The 20,895-nt window shown below is 45.4% G+C and overlaps 1 protein-coding gene across 7 annotated transcripts in view; it reads left to right on the forward strand.

Moving 5' to 3' along the window:
* The first annotated feature begins 6,943 nt into the window (after window positions 1–6,943).
* The window catches only part of ZFP64 (ZFP64 zinc finger protein), a 114,987-nt gene continuing 101,035 nt past the window's right edge, over window positions 6,944–20,895 (forward strand). The window contains exons 1-2 of one of the 7 annotated variants that reach the window (XM_063634207.1): window positions 6,944–7,935; window positions 12,461–12,700. In XM_063634207.1, the coding sequence (XP_063490277.1) occupies window positions 7,890–7,935; window positions 12,461–12,700 (286 nt within the window). In that variant the 5' untranslated portion in view covers window positions 6,944–7,889. The remainder of the gene's footprint in view (window positions 7,936–12,460; window positions 12,701–20,895) is intronic. The other 6 variants (XM_055265648.2, XM_063634205.1, XM_055265650.2 and 3 more) reach the window with 6 other exon arrangements.

A 20,895-nucleotide genomic window follows, 5' to 3' on the forward strand; every position in this document is an offset into this window, starting at 1 on the left:
GGCTTTTTTAGATGATTTTGCCCAACCATAGGCGAATGTAAGTGTTCTGGGCATGTTGAATTTAGGCTAGACTAAGGTAGGGTATTTGGTAGGTTAGGTCTATTACATGAATTTTCAACTTGCAACATTTCCAGCTTACAATGAGTTTATCAGGATGTAGCACATCATACATAAGTTGAACAGCATCTGTATATTGTTAGGAGAAGGATATATTTGCTCGAAAACTTACAGTAATTAATTCAGTCACTATGTCCTCATTATTCTTATCAACATTACCAGACACCCCCCCCCAAAAAAACCCTGCATGTTCTCTTAATACTTTAAGAAAGTATCTGAATGTCTCTTGCCAGAAATAATTTAAGCAAGTAAATAATTCTAATAGATTGATTTTAAAATACTGTGAAAATCTGTTCTGCAGTTTCTGTTACTTGCCATCAGTGATTCTTATTTATTTATTTAAATTTAGAGACAGGGTCTTGCTCTGTCATCTAGGCTGGAGTGCAGTGGTGCCATCACAGCTCACGGCAGCCTCAACCTTCTGGGCTAAAGGAATCCTCCCATCTCAGCCTCTTGTGTAGCAGGGACTACAAGTGCATGCCACCACGCCTAGCTAATTTTGATATTTTTTGTAGAGACAGGGTCTTGCCATGTTGCACAAGCTGGTCTTGAACTCCTGGCCTGCCTCTCAAAGTGTTGGGATTACAGGCATGAGGCACCATGCCTGACCAAAGATTCTTAACTAACGTAGTCTTTTATTGGTCTTTTGCCTGAAGAAAATTTATTTAGGCTTTATGAGACTCAGTTTCTGCATCTATGAAATAGTGATAATAGTGTCTACCTCTTGACTGTTGTTCTGACAGTCAAGAATAATAAATTACGAGGCATCCAACACTTTGTTATAAAATAGGCATCCGACACTTTGTTATAAAATAGGCTTTTTATTTTTTTATTTTATTTATTTGGACATAGTGGAGGTAATGTAAGTAACTTAGTAAAGTCTTTTAGTTAACATAAATATTGAAACCATGGAGAAGGAGAAGTTCTTTTTTCTATCAGAAACATGTTGCAAATTTTGGTTAAATTCAATATGGCTCACGGAGGCAATGAATGATGGAAACTGATTCTCAGCCTTGTTATTAAGAATAACAGGGAGGAGTGGGGACTGGGGTAAATCAGAGAGGCTGGGCTTCATCCACAGGAGCTTCTCGGGCCCAGCCAAGGGTTACCAGGTGACAATCCAGGCCCAGATTTGCCAGATCCTTCCATTTTTGCAAAAAGCTATAAATCCCAATTCTTATGAGAAATACATCAACTTTTAAGCACTGGTAACAAATTCAAATTTATTTTAGTTGCTAGATTTAGAACATGGAGTAGGATTACCAGTATGTCTGCACCCTGCAAGACATTTGCCATTTCTATATTATATTTTATCTATTAAATGAGAAGTGGTCAAAAACTTGAGAACAGAAGAAATCGTGAGCTTTCTAGTCAAACAAAGGCTGTTAACTTTTCAAGAACTGTGATTCTTACTGAGAAATAGATCTGGATAGAATCCACATTGAAAAAAATAATCCGAAAAAAGGAAGAAAAAGCCCTTCCACATGGTGTTGAAACAAGTTATTCTGGCAGCTCTTCAGGATGGCTGGCATAGAGAAATAATGTGTTCACACAGGCCAATTAAAAAAGCTATTAAAAAAGCTACTATGGTGTGTTACTTATGATATCTAAAAAATCATTAACAGCAGGGCTGTGACTTACGCCTGTAATCTCAGTACTTTGGGAGGCTGAGGCAGGCAGTTCACAAGGTCAGGAGTTCGAGACCAGCCTGGCCAACATGGTGAAACCCCATCTCTGCTAAAAATATAAAAAATTAGCCGGGCGTGGTGGCACATGCCTGTACTCCCAGCTACTCGGGAGGCTGAGGCAGGCGAATTGTTTGAACCTGGGAGGCGGAGGTTTCAGTGAGCCAAGATCACACCGCTGCACTCCAGCCTGGGTGACAGAGTAAGACTCCGTCTCAAAAAAAAAAAAAAAAAAAAATCATTAACAAACATCCAGTAACATAGTAAATAAATTATGATGCAATCCTATAATGAAATATTATGTGACCATTAAAACTAATGGTAGGGAGCAGAGGTTTACAAGCACCAAGTGCTGATTGAACAATCCAAAAAGACTGTCAAGCATACAGATACCCAGGCCTCATCCCAATCCTTCTGAAGGAGAGGGGTTAGGATATTTAATAATTTCTCAGGTGATTCTAATGCAACCCACCAAATCAAGATCAAAAGCCAATTGTGGAATAGTTTGCATAGCATTGTGTTAGAATAAGATTTGATTCAGGTGCATGTGAAAGAAACATTCCTCCACCCCAAATAACAATAGCTGAAAAAACTGCATTTCTCATGTATGGTGTCTGGAAATAGGCAATCCAGTTGGAAGTTCCACAAAGAAGTTACAGCCCTGGGCTCCTTCCAGCTCACCATTCTGCCATACCTAGAGTATCGCCTCATTCTCATAGTCCAAAATGGCAGCTGGAGCTCCAGCCATCATATCCTCATCCCAAGCAAGGAAAAGAGGAAGAGATAAAGAAGAAGGGACAAACAGCATATGCCAACTGTTATTTTAGGATATTTCCCCAGAAGCTGCATCACATTTCATTTACGTTGTCAGAATTTAGTCATATAGCGATGCCTAGCTACAAAGGAAGCTGGGAAAAGTCTCTTTTCAGGAGGCCATGTGCTGAGCTATAAATTAGGAATTATATTAAAAAATTTGAGGCCAGGCGTGGTGGCTCATGCCTGTAATCCCAGCACTTTAGGAGGCCGAGGCAGGCGGAGCATGAGGTCAGGCATTCGAGACCAGCCTGGCCAACATAACAAACCCTGTCTCTAATAAAAATACAAAAATTGGCCGGGCGTGGTGGCTCACACCTGTAATCCCAGCACTTTGGGAGGCTGAGGCAGGCAGATCACTTGAGGTCAGGAGTTCAAGACCAGCCTAGGCAACATGGTGAAACCCCATCTCTACTAAAAACAAAAAATTAGCCAGGCTGGTGGCAGGCACCTGTAATCCTAGCTATGCAGGTGGCTGAGGCAGAAGAATCTCATGAACCCAGGAGGTAGAGGTTGCAGTGAGCTGAGATTGCACCACTGCACTCCAGCCTGGGTGACAGAGTGAGACTTCACCTCAAGAAAAAAAAGAAAGAAGTATAATATTAATATTATGAGTACATATCGCTTTGAACCATATAAAATTACCATTTTTAAGTAAAAAATAAATATATCAGCAATTCATATGGTTCATTCTATTACATTTCTACAGAAAAAAGCCTATACAGATATAGACATGCAGTACATAAAGATATAAGTATATATCTCTGGTTGGTGAGATCTCAGATAGCCATGTATATTTCATGTGGAGGTGAAAAACACGTAAGCTGTAATTACATTTTTATAAAATATATGAATATGATTTATATGTGTGTGTGTGCACACATACAACACACACACACAAATTCATCAATCAAAATGTTATTTCTGCATAGTGAATTATAAGCGGGTTTTATTTTATGTTTTCCTGTATTTTTTTTCAAATTCTAACCAACAATTTCTAATACTTTTGCAATAAAAAAAACAAGTATAGGGCGAGTGCAGTGGTTCACACCTGTAATTCCAGCACTTTGGGAGGCCAAGGTAGGCAGATCACTTGAGGCCAGGAGTTTGAGACCAGCCTGGCCAACACGGTGAAACCCCGTCTCTACCAAAAATACAAAGAAATTAGCTGGGCGTGGTGGCACACACCTGTAATCCCAGCTACTCAGGAGGCTGAGGTGGGAGGATCGCTTGAACCTGGGAAGTGGAGGTTGCAGTGAGCCAAGATCGCACCACTGCACTCCAGCCTGGGTAACAGAGCGAGACTCTGTCTCTAAATAAATAAGAGTGTGTTGACCTTGATGGAGCTTATGTTAAAAAATAACATCTTTTAAAAGTATAGAAAGAAAAATAAGAAATGAAAATAGGACATTTTCAGACCAGAAGACCAGAAAAAGACTGTTGCAGTGGTCAAGATGTGTAATAGAGAAGGTTGGCTGGACACAGTAGCAAAAGGTTAAAATGGAGCTCATGGAAACATGCACGAAATCATTTCACAACAAAAAATGAACTGAGGATGCCTGTGTGCCAGGCTCTGTTCTAGGCCCCAGAGGATACAAGGTAAATAGAACAGGCCAGGTCCATGCCCTCCTGGAGCTTACATGGTAGGGAGACAGATAATAAGCAAAAATAAATAAAAGATAGTAATAGCTAGGATTTATGCCGAGTTATATGAGTCAGGCACTATTCGAAGCACTTTACAGATATTGATTGGTTCCTCCTACAAAACAACTTAATGAACTAGGTGCTACTATTATCTCCAAGCTACAGAAAACAGGGACACAGAGCAGTTGAATTTCCTATTCAAGGCTAAGCAACTAATTCTAGTTCAGCAACTCCAGGATTTGCATGGCAGTGGAATAGCCTAACTCCAGGACCTACACACTTAACCACCAAACCAGCAAGGCCCAGACTTACATCATGATAAGAATTACCTGGGGCACTTTTGAGATATTTGCAGATTACCAGGTCTTACCCCAGAAAATTCTGATGCAGTAAGCCTGGCGTGGGACCCAAGAACTCATTCTTTAGCGAGCCTTCCAGATGTTTCTTCTCTTCAGGCAAATGTGAGATATATTGCTCTCAACAAAAGGAATCGTGACAACAAAAGTTAGAATGGTGACCTCTGCAAGATTGGATAGTGGGAATAATATAATTTTATTTACTTATTTATTTATTTATTTATATTTTTTTGAGACAGTCTCACTCTGTCACCCAGGCTGGAGTGCAGTGGCTCCATCTCAGCTCATTGCAACCTCCACCTCCTGGGTTCAAGCAATTTTCCTGCTTCAGCCTCTGGAATAGCTGGGATTACAGGTATGTACCACGAAGCCTGGCTAATTTTTGTAATGAAGAAAATGGAATTTCACTATATTGGCCAGGCTGGTCTCAAACTCCTGACCTCAGGTGATCCGCCCACCTCAGCCTCCCCAAAGTGCTGGGATTACAGACATGAACCACCTTGCCCAGCCAGAATAGTATTATTGGCTGGGAAGGTGCATGAGGGAGCCGACCAGGGCTGGAAATGTTGTGTGTCTTAGATGGGGACTCCCCAGGTGTGCACATATGTAAACATTCATCAAGCAATAAAAAATAAATATTGCCGTAAGCTGCGGTGCCCTGCTGGGTCATGTTAGTTGACAGGTATCATGAAGGTGATGTGGCAGAGTCGCAGGGGGAGTGAGTACTTTAGGTAAGACACAGGAAAGGTCTCTCTGGGAAGGTGACATTTCATTTGATGCTGGATGACCTAAAATAGCCAGTCCTGCAAAGACCAGGAAAGCAATCCAGGCAGAGGGAGGAGCAGATGCAGAGTCCCTGGGTTGGGCTTGTTTGAACAACAGCAAGAAGCCTGGTGGAGCTGCCTGGGCAATGCAGGGTGAGAGTCGTGTGATCTGCAGTGGGACGGGCGGGCCACAGCCAGTTACATCTAGCTCATTCCTGCCCCAGGGCTTTTGCTCCCACCAGTTCCTCAGGCTGGAATTGCTCCCACCTCATCCTTACATGGCTGCATCCTCCCCGGCTCCTTGTTCAGATATTACCTGCTCAGAAAGGCCTACCATGACCAGTTCTACAGCCACTATTACAGCCCCATTTTATGGTCTTTGGAGCCCTTATCACTAGCAAACTATTGAGAATACATGGACACAGGGAGGGGAACATCACACACCAGGGCCTGTCGGGGGTGGGGGGCAAGGGGAGGGAGAGCATTAGGACAAATACCTAATGCATGTGGGGTTTAAAACCTAGGTGATGGGTTGATAGGTGCAGCAAACCACCATGGCACATGTATACTTATGTAACAAACCTGCATGTTCTGCGCATGTATCCCAGAACTTAAGGTTAAAAAAAAGGAAGTTTTATATATATATATATACATATATATATATATATTTACAGTACTGATTTGATTATTTCATGTTGATTGCTTCCCTGGTCTACCTCCAGCGGCTAGCCCAGTGCCTGGCACATCACAAACACTTGAGAATAAACAGCTGCTGCAGGCAGAAACCAAGCCTTAGAGGAAGCAGCAGGGGAAATCCCATTCATTATACAAGCCATATTTACTAAGCCTACTATGTGTCAGGCACCAGCCAAGTCACTGGACTGCATCAGTGAAGCAAAGAGATTTTTTTAATCCCCATTTTTACAGGGACTTACTGAAAATAAGGGGGAGGAGAACACAGATAATATACAACTAAATTATATCTATCTTAAGCAGATATACTCGAGATACATAATATGTTCCATGTAACACCTTTTAAGGACAAAGCAGGCCAGGCATGGTGGCTCACACCTGTAACCCCAGCACTTTGGGAGGCTGATGAAGGAGGATCGCTTGAGGCCAGGAATTCGAGACCAGCCTGGGCAACATCTCTGCAAAAATAAAAATTAAAAAGTGAGCCAGGGTGGTGGCCCACGCCTGTAGGGAGGATCGCTTGAGCCCAGGAGTTGGAGGCTGCAATGAGCTAGGATCCGACCACTGTTCCAGCGTGAGAGACAGAGCAAGACCCCCTCTCTAAAAAAAGAAAGGAAAGAAGGAAGGAAGGAAGGAGGAAAGGAAAGAAAAGAAAGAGGCAGAGAGAAAGAAAAGAAAAAAGAAAAGAAAAGAAAGAAAAGAAAAAGAAAAAAATAGGAAAGGAGGCAGGGAGTGGTTGGAGGAGGAGGAGGGGGCTGCAATATTAGAATGATTAGATTAGGCCAAGCATGGCATCCCGGAGTGTGAATTTGAATGCTGACCTTCAGAAGCAGGGCAGACTCTGTGTGCAAATCCCTCGAGACTGGAGAGGTCTGAGGCTTGGGAGGGTCGGGAGAGAGACAATAGGGCTGACGCAGGAGCCCGGGGGAAGACAGTAGTAGTAAGACATGAGGGACAGAGCAGAGAGGGCACTGTCCTCAGAGTGTGGACTCCTACCAACACTAGGGGCATCACCTGGGAACTTAGAAATGCTCGTTCTCAGGCCTCGCCCCAGACCTACTGAAGCAGAAACGCTGGGGTGGGCCCAGCAGCGTGTGTTCTAACAAGCCTTTCAGGCGACTGCGATGCACGATAAAGTTGGCAGCTCCTGGAGCAGGGGTCCCTTCGCGCTACGACCCCAGCTCTTCGCGGTCCTCTCAGTCTCCCTAGCGGGGCAGGGGACCCGCCCAGCGCTCTGCTGATTTGCCCAGCGCTGACGCCCAAGCTGGGTTTCTCCGGAGCCTGCCGCGCCCCGCGCACCCACCCCACAACGGCAGCCGCACGCGGGTCTCCCCGCAAACCACCCAGGCGTGCCAGGAGCAGCGCTGCTGCACGGCCGCGCTGGGGGCCCGACGCCTGGGGCTGCAGGTGCAAAAGGCGCCCCGAGCCGGGGAGGCCAATCGCGTCCGCGGAGAACGCGGAGTGCGGGCAGGGGCGCATCCCTCGCCACCCGCGGTCGCCCAGCACGCCGGGACGCGCGTGGCCATCCAGCTCCCCGGGGCCGTTGGGGGTGCTCCGCGGGCCTGGGCCTCGGGATTCGCCCGCCGCTTCCCCGGGGAGCCGCTGCTGCAAAGCCAGGTTGGGGCGCCGGGCCCGGCCAGCGCCCTCTAGGCAGCGGAAGTGCAGCTTGCTTTACATCCGTCCTCCCCGCCTCGCAGAGTTGGGAGAAGGCAGGGTGGGGGGGTGTGGAAAAATAAAAGGAAAAGTCCTTGCACCATGTAGATCAGCGTGCCCCACTTTGGCATCCCGGCCGGCCGGGGACCTCCCAGTCTGCGGCCATGAACGCGAGCAGCGAGGGCGAGAGCTTCGCGGGCTCGGTGCAAAGTAAGTGCTTTTCCGGGAGCAGTGCGCGCTCCGGGGCCCAGTGCGCGCTCCGGGGCCCGGGCCCAAGCACGTCTGCGACGCAGCGAGCAGGCCCGGGGCCCCGAAATCGGGGTGACGGCTCGGAGCCGCGTCTCGGGGACCGCGGCGGGCGCGCGGTGCAGGGGGCGCCGGAGTGGGCTTGGGGTGGGGGCGCACCCGACCTGGCGCAAGACGGGGGGCGCTCTCCAGCCTTGCGAGACCCCTTGGAAGGGAACGGTGGGGGAGGGCACGCCGTTCAGACAATCGCCACCCCCTAAGGGCATTCCCGCCCCACCAGGCGGAGTTTGGGGCGGGCGGGAGAAAGGGAGGAATCCGGGGTAAACGGGGCAACACTGATGGGAAAACTTCTGCCTCAGTGGCTCAAAATTAGAGCCTGGAGATTGGGGGAATCACCGGGTCTCACGAGGTCCTGCCGGCTCATTGCAAAGCCTTTTCCACATTAAGGGTGGAGGTCTGAATGGCAAACGGGGCCGTGATCGCTTTATTTGGGTTTGGGGTTCAATTTTTATTTAACCGAGGAGGACATCAGCGTTTTTCAAGTCCCTGGTTTCTCCCGGTGCATTGTTTCCCAAAGTGTGGTCCAGAGACTGAGTGCAACCAGCCATCTGGGAGCGAGAGCGTGTATTTTAAAACAGCTTTCTGGGCCCCACCCATTCAATCTCGGGGGTGGGGCTGGGGATCCGCTGTCTTTCGTAGCTGCCTGGGCAACTCTGAAGCACTTGAAGTTTGAGAACCCGTCTACCAGGGGTTTGCAGAAAATCTGGCACATAGTAAGCTCCCAGCTTGTTAGCTGCTACTGTTAACAGTTTGGGAGACACTGGGTCCCAAACTTGGCGGGGTATTCCTTGCATTACTATGAAAAGCACAGATTTTCCTAAACACCATCCTCCCCACCCCACCCTGTTATGACTCAGTATCTCCTAGGTGGGGCCCAGATATGTCCATGTTTAAATAGTGTACCTCAGTAAGAACCCCAGCAGGTAACATGCTGGGGGACTGGTGGGGAGGGGGGACTGTGCTGGTATGAGCACCATCCCATTTAATTCTCATAACAAGCCCGTGTTTTTTCTTGGAGAAATTAAAAACAAACAAACGGAAACCATGAATTAGAAACCTCTCTTCTCTCATTTTTCAGATGAGAAAACCCACGCTCAAAGTCACTGTTGTTAAGTGACAGTGTCAAGATTCTAACGAAGGTCTATGTCATTACTTTTGCACTTTCCGCATACCAGTGACATTATTTGTTATTAAAATCTTTTCATTCTGGGTGTCAGTCCTGTTCCATCATGAAGGAATCGTCAGCAATGCAAGCTACTTCATGTCTCACTTCCTTGTTTCCTTGTTAGTTCCATGGGTATCTCAGTAGCTGCCAGAGAAGAAAAGGTTTGGTTCCTTCCATTCATTGATTGCAAAGTGCTTAAGCGTATCCCTGCAAGATGGCTTATCACAGTGGTCAGCCCAGTCTCCTTAGCAAGTCAACCAAATTGTATTTACGAACAGAGATTTCTTGTCTTAGCTAGGCCTGGGGAAAATTGGACATAATGTAAATATCGTAGAAATTTTCAGAAAATTATGAGGCATAATTTTATCTAACCATATATGCACAAAGGTAGCCTTGTATCATTTAACTTGGGAAAAATTGGAAATTATGTAAATACCTTATTGTTGCTGAGAAGATTATGATGCATGGACACCATGGAATAATGTATTGCCATTAAATAATCATATGTATATGAAGAGATTTTAATGATATAGCACAATGTTTATACAATGTTTAGGAAAAAGGGCCAGGCACGGTGGCTCACGCCTGTAATCCTAGCACTTTGGGAGGCCGAGGCGGGCGGATCACATGAGGTCGGGAGTTCAAGACCAGCCTGACCAACATGAAGAAACCCCGTTTCTACTAAAAATACAAAATTAGCCTGGCGTGGTGATGGCGCTTGTAATCCCAGATACTCCGGAGGCTGAGGCAGGAGAATCGCTTGAACCCAGGAGGCAGAGGTTGCAGTGAGCCGAGATCGTGCCCTTGCACTCCAGCCTGGGCAACAAGAGCAAAACTCCGTCTCAAAAAAAAAAAAAAAAAAAAAAAATTAGGAAAAGGATTAGTTTTACAATACTATGATCTGAATATTTACAATATTATGATCTTATGCAACTTTTTTTTTTTTTTTTTTTTTGAGATGAAGTCTCGCTCTGTCACCAGGCTGGAAGTTCAGTGGCATGATCTTGGCTCACTGCAACCTCCACCTCCCAGGTTCGAGCAATTCTCCTGCCTCAGCCTTCTGAGTAGCTGGGATTACTGGCACGTGCCACCACACCCAGCTAATTTTTGTATTTTTAGTAGAGACAGGGTTTCACCATGTTCATCAGGATAGTCTTGATCTCTTGACCTTGTGATCCACCCGTCTCGGCTTCCCAAAGTGCTGGGATTACAGGCGTGAGCCACGTTATGCAACTTTTAAGTGTAAAGAAAATTAATGGAAAAAAATATTTTATATTATTCATGGTAGGCAGAGATGGAAATATTGAGTGATTTTCCCCTTCTTTATAAGCTTCTTCTAAATTTTCTTATAAACACGAGTTCTCTTTTTTTTTTTTTATGTGAGACGGAGTCTCACTCTGTCGCCCAGGCTGGAGTGCAGTGGCACAATCTCAGCTCACTGCAACCTGCGCTTTCCGGGTTCAAGTAATTCTCCTGCCTCAGCCTTTCTAGTAGCTGGGATTACAGGTCTGTGCCACCATGCCCGGCTAACTTTTTTTGTATATTTTTAGTAGAGATGGGGTTTCACCATGTTAGCCAGGATGGTCTTGCTCTCCTGACCTCGTGATCCACCTGCTATGTCTTTACTGAGCAATTATTTATATAGTACCTTCTAATACAGTGCCAAATACTATGCTAAGTGCTTTGCAGGTATTAATACAGTATTAATTCTTGATATGATTAGTATCAAGAGATAATGTCGGCTGGGTGTGGTGGCTCATGCCTGTAATCCCAGCACTTTGGGAGGCCGAGGCGGGCAGATCACGAGGTCAGGAGATCGAGACCATCCTGGCTAACAGGTGAAACTTCATCTCTACTAAAAATACAAAAAATTAGTTGAGCGTGGTGGCGGGTGCCTGTAGTCCCAGTTACTTGGGAGCCTGGGGCAGGAGAATGGCGTGAACTTGGGAGGCAGAGCTTGTAGTGAGCCAAGATCGCACCACTGCACTCCAACCTGGGCGACAGAGCAAGACTCTGTCTCAAAAAAAAAAGAAAGAAAGAAAAAGAAATAATGTCCCTGCCAGTTAGGAATGAATTGTGGCTACAAGTAACAGAAACCCAAATTTTATATTGGCCTAATGAAATCTGGAATTGATTGATTGCAGTGTTGAATCAGGGGAATCAGTGAAGTAAAGGGCAGAGCCCATAGGGATCTTGGCATTTTTCTCATAGTTACAAGATGGCTGCAGAAGCCCCACCATCACATTTGCATCCAAAGCCAGAAGAAAAGGGGCACAGTGCTAGCCACATCTGCTCCCTTTTCATCACAAATGCCAAACTTTTCCCAGAAACTCCTCCAGCTGTATGCTGGAGAAGTTCACAAGTATGTAGGGGACCAAGATTATTTAGACTAGTGGTTCTCATAGTACGTGTTTTGGGTGAGTATGTTTGGAAATGTGCAGGAGGATCAGTTTTCACAATTACCTTTTAGTTGGGATAGGAGGTGGCTGCTGGTTCTGCAAAGTGCAGGACATCCCTTTTATCTTTGATAAAATAACTTTCTTGCAAACAATGGCACTAGTGCCCGATGGGTAACAATGCAGCGTGAACCATCACGTGGATGGTTGCTATACATTATTTCCAATTTTCCCCAAGTTAAATAATACAAGACTACCTTTGTGCATATATGGTTGGATAAAATTGTGCATCATAATTTTCTTTAAGAAATTTTTTCTTTTTTTGAGACAGAGTTTCACTCTTGTCCCCCAGTGCAATGGTGCAATCTCGGCTTGCTGCAACCTCCACCTGCTGGGTTCAAGTGATTCTCCTGCCTCAGCCTCCTGAGTAGCTGGGATTATAGGCACGCACCACCATGCCCAGCTAATTTTTGTATTTTTAGTAGAGACAGGATTTCACCATGTTGGCCAGGCTGGTCTCGAACTCCTGACCTCAGGTGATCTGCCCGCCTCAGCCTCCCAAAGTGCCAGGATTACAGGCATGAGCCACCGTGCCTGGCCAATTTTCTGAAAATTTCTAAGATATTTACATTATGTTCAATTTTCCCCAGGTTTAACTAAGGCAAGAAATCTCTGTGTGGAAATATGATACCTTGCTGCTAGGACACAATTAGGATGCTGTTTGCAAGAAGAGAAAGGTGGAGTGGATATTGGGCCACTACCCAGCCATGTCTGCCACCAGGCCTTTTCTTCCTACCATGAATCTGGTTTGCATTAGAATTCAAAGCTGTTTGGAATTAATCTGTTACTTTCCCTTTGTCCCATGGAGTTCCAGGTGGCACAACGGTGCTGGTGGAGCTGACTCCCGACATCCATATCTGCGGCATCTGCAAGCAGCAGTTTAACAACCTGGATGCCTTTGTAGCTCACAAGCAAAGTGGCTGCCAGCTGACGGGCACATCCGCAGCAGCCCCCAGCACGGTCCAGTTTGTATCGGAGGAAACAGTGCCTGCCACCCAGACTCAGACCACCACCAGAACCATCACCTCGGAGACCCAGACAATCACAGGTACAGCTGAAGCATGGGGGAGTCGGCCAGAGTTGGCCTGGCTGCGTCTCAAACACGTCCATGGAACTTGTTAAAAATATGGATTCCCGGAGCCCACCCCCTAGCGTTGCTGATTCATTATTTTTAACAAGCTCCACCAGGAAGCCAGCTGCCCAGCCAGGTTTGGGAGCTGCTAGGTTAAAACATTAAATGTTAGCAGTTATAAATGTTGTCACATGTTACAAAAAAACAGACAAAAAAGAGATTTCTGAAACAAAAATCTATATACTATGGGGGGAAAAAAAGGCTAGCGGAAAATACGTTGCAATTAAAAAAAAAAGTGGTTGTTTTGGGTGGTGGAAGTATGGGTACAATCCTTGAGTTTGCATTACTTGTGTAAAGGGCCGAAAAGCATGTTGTTGTTTTAAAAAAAAAATCTATAAACTGGCATTGGTATCTCCTCCCCCTTGTGCTGCTGATCAGGAAAACATCCCTGTTCTCTGTTGTGTACACTCACTCCACCAAAAATAAATTACAGATGGGTCAAAAATTTCAATGTGCATAAGAAAACCATAAAAGTTCTAGAGGAAATATACCCACAAACACCCACACACACAGTTATACCTATGTAATCTGTCTTAAGGGGCAGGAAGATAACCTTAAAATTATGAAGTAGCTCATTTATGGGATAGTACTGGATCCTGTGGGGAAACAGAGAATGTATTCCTTAGCTAAAGGCATTTGATTCTAAAAAATATATTAATATGCCTACCAAAGAAGGCAGGTTGTGGACCACCCCCTCCAAGAAAAAGAATCATATATGTGATTGCAAATGAAGTTATACTTTTTCCGAAGTAAAATGCAAAGTCTAAAGACAATCAACTTGGGGAAAAATTTGTGGCATATATGATTAAGGCCTAAATCCCTCTTATACAAAGAACTGCTAAAACCAGTAAAAGGAGATAAAAAGTACAAAGTGGAGGCTGGACACGGTGGCTCATGCCTGTAATCCCAGCACTTTGGGAGGCTGAGGCGGGTGGATCACCTGAGGTCAGGAGTTCTATACCAGCCTGGCCAACATGGTAAAACCCTGTCTCTACTGAAAATACAAAAATTAGCTGGGCGTGGTGGCAGGTGCCTGTAATCCCAGCTACTCGGGGTGCCAAGGCAGGAGAATTGCTTGAACCCAGGAGGCAGAGATTGCATTGAACCGAGATCGTGCCATCACACTCCAGCCTGGGGGACAAGAGCCAGACTTCGTCTCAAAAAAAAAAAGTGCAAAGTGGAAAGGTCAATGGATGATTTACAGGGAACGATTGGACATAAAGGGAGGTTTGGTCACCAGAGTGATTACAAAAATGCAAATCAAAACAAGGCTTGGGGAAGGACACTGATTTCATTTTCTAGGGATATAAATTCTTATAACCTGGACAATTTTGTGATAGCTTTCAAATCTTAAATTTAAAATTTCTTAGTTTTAAAATGTACATAAAGACATTTATCCAGTAAGTCTACGGCTAGGTATTCATTCTATAAAACTTCATGAACAGGCCAGGCATGGTGGCTCACGCCTGTAATCCCAGCACTTTCAGAGGCCGAGGCGGGTGGATCACCTGAGGTGAGGAGTTCGTGACCAGCCTTGCCAATATGGCAAAACACCTTCTCTACAAAAAATATGAAAACTAGCCCGGTGTGGTGTCACGTGCCTGTAATACCAGCTACTCAGGAGGCTAAGGCAGGAGAATTGCTTGGACCTGGGAGGCATAGGTTGCAGTGAGCTGAGATCGTGCCACTGCACTCCAGCCTGGGCAACAGAGGGAGACTCTGTCTCAAAAAAATAGAAATAAAAAACTTCATAAACAAATGTACAAGGATATTCATTTACAGCATGTACTATAGAGAAAGTGGAGCCTTTGTATGTATACGTCGAGAGAGTTAGGTATGGCCAGGTGCAGTGGCTCACACCTGTAATCCCAGCCCTTTGTGAGGGCAAGGCTGGAGGATCACTTGAGGCCAGGAGTTCAAGACCAGCCTGGTCAACATAGCAAGACCCCACCTCTACATTAAATTTTAAAAATTATCCAGGCATGATAGCACACACTTGTAGTCCTAGCTGCTCAGGAGGCTAAGGCAGGAGGATCGTTTGAGCCCAGGAGTTTGAGGCTGCAGTGAGCTATGATCATACCACTCCAGCCTGGGTGACAAGTTAGACCCTGTTTCTTAAATAAAATAAAAATAAAGAGGGATTTAAATAAATAAATATCAAAGATTCCAACAATGGAATATGACTTAGCTTTGGAAAGGAGGAGAGTTGGACCTGTGTGTAGTCACAGAAAGATTCTCAAGGTAAGTATAAAAAAAAAACATACACCTACATATTATATGGTCTTATATTCCAGGGAAGTTTCTAGAACAGGGGTGGGGCAGGTAGTGTAAATGAGAGAAGTTGTCTTTGCGGGAGGTGTTAGAGAGTGGTAGGGACTGTGGTGAAGTGGAGAAATCACACATGCCTCATCCAAAAGTGCAACTGTTCTTTGGATCCAGCCAGTCAGATATTTCAGTTTTTCAGAGAAGCTGAAAATGTGAAATTTTCCAAATATAAAACTTTGTTGCCAAACAATACATCTCTGAGCCTGACTGAGTCCATAAGGTTCTTCTAGCTTATTCTCAGAGAATGTTTACCCAATAGTCTGGAGCTGAAGAGTGAGGAGCATCGGATGTCAGGGTCAGGCGCAGTGGCTCACGCCTGTAGTCCCAGCACTTTGGGAGACCGAGGCGGATCACTTGAGGTCAGGATTTCAAGACCAGCCTGGCCAGTATGGTGAAACCTCATCTCTAGTAAAAATACAAAAATTGGCCAGGCATGGGGCACACGCCTATAATCCCTGCTACTTTGGAGGCCAAGGCACGAGAATCTCTTAAACCCAGGAAGCGGAGGCTGCAGTGATAGTGCCACTGCACTCCCCACTGGGCAACAGAGTGAGTGAGATTCCTTTTCAAAAAAAAGGAAACAACTTTCCCCTTATGAGGTATCTACTAGGGTGATGTTTGAATTTTTTTCTCAATAAGCCAAGCTTTGTGGGGTTTTTTCTTAATGCATCCAAAATAATGTTTCTACTGAGTTTTTTAAACAGTAGACATTTTGAAATACAATAAAACTGATCCCCTCACAAACCTTAACAAAAGTATGTTGAGATCTTGCCACTGTCTCCTGAGTTTATCTTCATTCCCATCTCAAAGGAAGTCACCAAGAAAAGGTGAAAACCAGAAAACCCTTAAAGGTGGGCCTGGTAGGACCTAATTATTTTGCACCAGGACCAAGCAAAGCTGCCTTTGGGGAAGGGACATGGCCAAGGTCCCGTCGGAACTTCATGACAGTCCTGGGACATGTGTTTTGCCCCTTATCCTAGTGGTCTTCTTCGTGAGGACGGTGTTTGCTTTCTTGTCCTCGAAAACCAAAATCCCGGTACCTCTCACAGTGGGTGGGAGCCATATAAAAATGGATGCCCTGCGTGTGGGAGGCTTCCAGGCCCACACTTTTTACTTGGGGCCATGCTTCTTTCTGGGCTCTGAGCCTTCGCTGATGCTTTTTCCTTTGCCTGAAATTTCCCACCTTGGCCTGGCTGATGCCAACTCCACCTCAAGACCTTAAGTTTCATGACAATCTTCACAAAAAAGGGTCTGCCTTCTTCTTGGGGACACTCCCCTTCTCTCCCCTCTATATTGCAGCAGCCATGATGAACTCCTTTCTGTTTCTGGAATGAGGCACATTTCCTCCAGGCTCAGACCTTGCCTGCGTTGTTCCTTCTGCCTGGAACTGCCTTAATTCTTACATCAGAGCTGGGCTTAAGGGCATTTTCTCAAAGACCCCTTCCCTGCACCACTCACTCTTTTCCTAGATCAGGTCATGTCCCATATTTAAATGATTAATAGAGGAATGACTTTAAGGCCTATCTCCATCACTGACCTGTAAGCCCCGCTCCTGTTCACCACTGTATCCCAGCACTGAGGTACTTATTATTTCTTGTGTGTGAACAACTGCTCAAATCTCATATACATCAGTAAAGCTGACCTCACAACCAAATAACGGCTCCCTTTTTTGTCCTCCTAGTTTTTTTGTTTGTTTCTTTGTTTTGTTTTTTGAGACAGAGTCTTGCTCTGTTGCTCAGGCTGGAGTGCAGTAGTGCAGTCATGGCTCACTGCAGCCTTGATCTCCTGTGCTCAAGTAGTCCTCCCACCTCAGCCTCCCAAGTAGCTGGGACTACAGGCCTGCACCACCACATCCAGCCAATTTTTAAATTATTTATAGAGATAAGGTTTTGCTATGTTGCACAGGCTGGTCTTGAACTCCTGGGCTAAAATGATCCTCCCATCTCAGGCTCCCAAAGTGCTGGGATTACAGACATGAGCCACGGCACCCAGCACTTCTATTTCTTTGTTCAAAGAAGTTCGCCCTCCTCTTAGCATTTCCACAGCCCTGCGATCATTGGATCTTGCCATGCCTGAGTTTTGTTGTGCCCTGAATGCTCAGGCCAGTCCTGGAGTCCTGTTTGTGCCTGACATACAGAGCCCTCCCCTGCACAGTGCTGAAGGGAGCCACAAGCTCAGAGACAGACTGTTGGACTTACATCCCAATCCACCACCTAGCAGCCCTAGGCTGGGGGCAAATCATTTACTCTCCCTCTCACTTAACAGTCCCCATCTGTAAAAAGAGGTTATAATACCTAATCATCATTGGGTTATTGTGAGAATTCTGCGATAATCCACATTAAGGGCCTGAGATGGAGAAATTGGGTTCAATGAGCGATCGCTTTTATTAACGTAGAGACTAATAAACAGGTGGCGAAAGGATGGTGAGATCTGCAGCATGCGTTGTCTCTGCCTGACTCAGCTGCTCCTCCTGATGGTTCCTGCCTCTGTGCCAACTAAACAAGCAGAATTCTGCATTCTTTTCTTTTTTACACTTATTAGATTGGTTTTATGGGTGCAATTCCTCCTATTGTGCTTCAAGTTTCCATTGACTGGCAGTTCCCAGACCTGCCTATGGACCAAGATCCCCTGGGAGCTTGTTAAGGATACCGGTGCCCGGGCTCCACCTCCTGAATCTGAATGTCTGGAGCCGAGGCTCAGGTATCTGTATTTTTAACAAGCTCCTGGGGGATTCTGGATGTCAGCCAGGTTGGAGAATTATTCACTACTCAAGACCACAGTCCAACCCCCCAAATGGTAGATTTCTGCAGATATCCTCATCTGGACATTTTCCAGACTTGTTTGTCCTTGATTAAGCCAAACCGTTTCTCGCTCTTCTCCTATGTCTTCTCTGCCTGATAATACTTGGGTTTAAAGTAAAATTTATTATCTGCCTGCTAGCTTTGAAAGCTGCCCGTTGTCTGGCATATGATTTAAGGACTTTCATATGGGAGCCATAAAATTAAATGTGGATGCTGGTGGAAATATATCCCATGTGCATTTTCTAAGTTCAGGGCTTCAAATCACGGGGCTTTGGAGTCAGGTCCCTGAGTTTGAATCTTGGCTGCATAAGGCCTTAGGAACCCCATGACCATGGCAAATTACATTACATTCATTTCAAAGTGAGGATAAAAATAAACAGAGAGGGGGCTGGGTGTGGTGGCTCGTGCCTGTAATCCCAACACTTTGGGAGGCCAAAGTGAGCGGATCACAAGGTCAGGAGTTCGAGACAAGCCTGGCCAATGTGGTGAAACCCTATCTCTACTAAAAATACAAAAATTAGCCAGGCATGGTGGCAGGTGCCTGTAATCCCAGCTACTCGGGAGGCTGAGGCAAGAGAATCGCTTGAACCTGGGAGGTGGAGGTTGCAGTGAGTGGAGATTGCAGTGAGCAGAGATTGCGCCATTGCATTCCAGCCTGGGCGACAGAGCGAGTGTCCATCTCGAAAATAAATAAAAATTAAAAAATAAACAGGGAACAGGTTTGGTAATGAAGAGTCTGGGGTCCTGAGACAGACTGCTTGGGTTCATATCCTGGCTGTACCACTTGCTGACCATGTGACCTTGGAGAGGTTACTTACACTGTGTTTCCATTTCCACAATAGTAAAATGAAAGTGATGATAGAACTCATCTCTGATGGTTCGAGCCAGGCTTCAGTGGGCTTCAGTGGGCTCCTACATGGAAGCCATTTCGAGCTGTCACTGTTAGCTCTCATTATGTAATCAGAGGGCTGTGAAAGTAAACAAAACAGCCCATGGATTGTCAGCACAGAGCTCATGGCAAGCCCTCAGTCAATATTCGTTGAATTGATCACTTGACCAAGATTGATTTTTTTTGCCATTTCTGGTTAATTCCTACTCTTTAAGTCCCGAGTTAAAAGTCACCTCCACCTAGAAGCCAGCTCTGATTTCCCCTTCTCCCTACTCCCACAATTAGGTTTCTGTTTTCTCAGCTAGCATGTATCACAATTGTAACTAATTAGTCTTTAATTAGAGAAGTGAATTCCAATGCGATTCCAAGGGCAGTCAACTAGAGAAGTGAATTAAATTAAGAAGTCAATTAGAGAAGTGAATTCCAGTGCGATTCCAAGGGTGGCGTTTGTAGCAGCAGATACTACGATAGAGAGGGAGAGGGCCGGTGGCCAACTAGCAGAGAAAGAGGAAAGCAGCCCCTGACAGCTAGCAGCCATGATTAGCTGGGTCTTGGCGTTGCTAGGAACTGGGCTGGCCCACAGGTAGGTATGCTGTTCTACTGTTGAGCATACACAGTTGTTCACAGTTTCACATAAAGGGCCTGAGATGGAGAAATTGAGTTCAATGAGCGATCGCTTTTATTAATGTAGAGACTAATAAACACCAACATCAGACAAGGCCACTCTGACTGTGGTGGGCAAGACAAAAACAAAACCACATCTGTCATCATGTGTGAGCCCAGACAAAATGGGAACACTGTCCAAGCCACAAAATACTAAACATCCTCCTCCCTCTGTTAATCTGAGTGACAGTTACTTCTTTGCTTATTAAAGTTTGAGTCTTGCTCTATCTAGCCTTCTTTCCCTCTTGATAATATTTTTTAAAATAACAAATCATAGAATTAGCCCCACTTGCTGGTGCCTCTGATGCAGGTTTTCTTGACCCTCCTCCAAAAGCATCTAACAAGAGCCCAAACCTAAAATAAAATAAGCTATTTCTAGCACCCTCTGAGGTTTTCCTTATTGCAATGAGTAATAAACTTATTCAGTGATGGGGTGTCCCTACTGGTCTTTGGCCAGAGGACAATGACGTAGGGAAGGCCCTGCCCGCCTGATTGATTTTGAAAGTCTTAAAAAAGAATCTGAAGTTTCAGTTTGGCCTGTGAGCCCCAAATTAGTGGCTCGATTTCTAGTTTACTAGACTGTAAATCTCCCTGCACGCAGAGACCTAATCAGTCTTATTTTCCCACCACCCAACACCAGGTCTGGCACATCATAGTCACTCAATAAAACAGCTATTGAATGAGGGCAGGAAAGGGCGGCTGTGAGGATTAAATGTGTTTATGTGCCTGAAGCACATGGTGTGTATAGCATGTGCCCCATCATGAGGGTTTGGTGACAGTGGCTGTATTAGTCCGTTTTCATGCTCCTGATGAAGACATACCAGAGACTGAACAGTTCACAAAAGAAAGAGGTTTATTGGACTCACAGTTCCACATGGCTGGGGAGGTCTCACAGTCATGGCAGAAGGTGAAAGGCACGTCTTGAATAGCAGCAGACAAAAGATAAGAGCTTGTGCAGGGACACCCCCCTTTATAAAACCATCAGCTCTCGTAAGAATCATTCTCTATCACAAGGAACAGTGAAGGAAAGACCCGCTCCCATAATTCAGTCACCTCCTACCTGGTTCCTCCCATGACACGTGGGAATTGTGGGAGTTACAATTCAAGATGAGATTTGGGTGGGAACACAGCCAAACCATATCAGTCGCTTTAGGGCTGTTGTGTGGCAAATGATGGGACTCAGATAATGAAGATGCTTGCCCTTGGAGAATTCCAAGCCCCTCGGGGAGGGGAGGAGGATTTAGTTGTAAGACATTCAAGCCCAGCTGTTTGTGACAAGTGTAGTCTTAAAGGTGTGAAGAATTCACAGAGTCTGTTGGTTCCAACTGGGAAAGTCAGGGGAGAGAATTGTGAATGAAAGCAAATGTATAACCGGCTTTGAAAGACCCGTTGGCTTTTGGGAGAAAGATTGCGAGAAAGGGGGCATTTCCTAA

This window comes from Symphalangus syndactylus, chromosome 24 (genome assembly GCF_028878055.3).
Source record: "Symphalangus syndactylus isolate Jambi chromosome 24, NHGRI_mSymSyn1-v2.1_pri, whole genome shotgun sequence".
Classification (NCBI taxonomy): Eukaryota; Metazoa; Chordata; class Mammalia; order Primates; family Hylobatidae; genus Symphalangus; species Symphalangus syndactylus.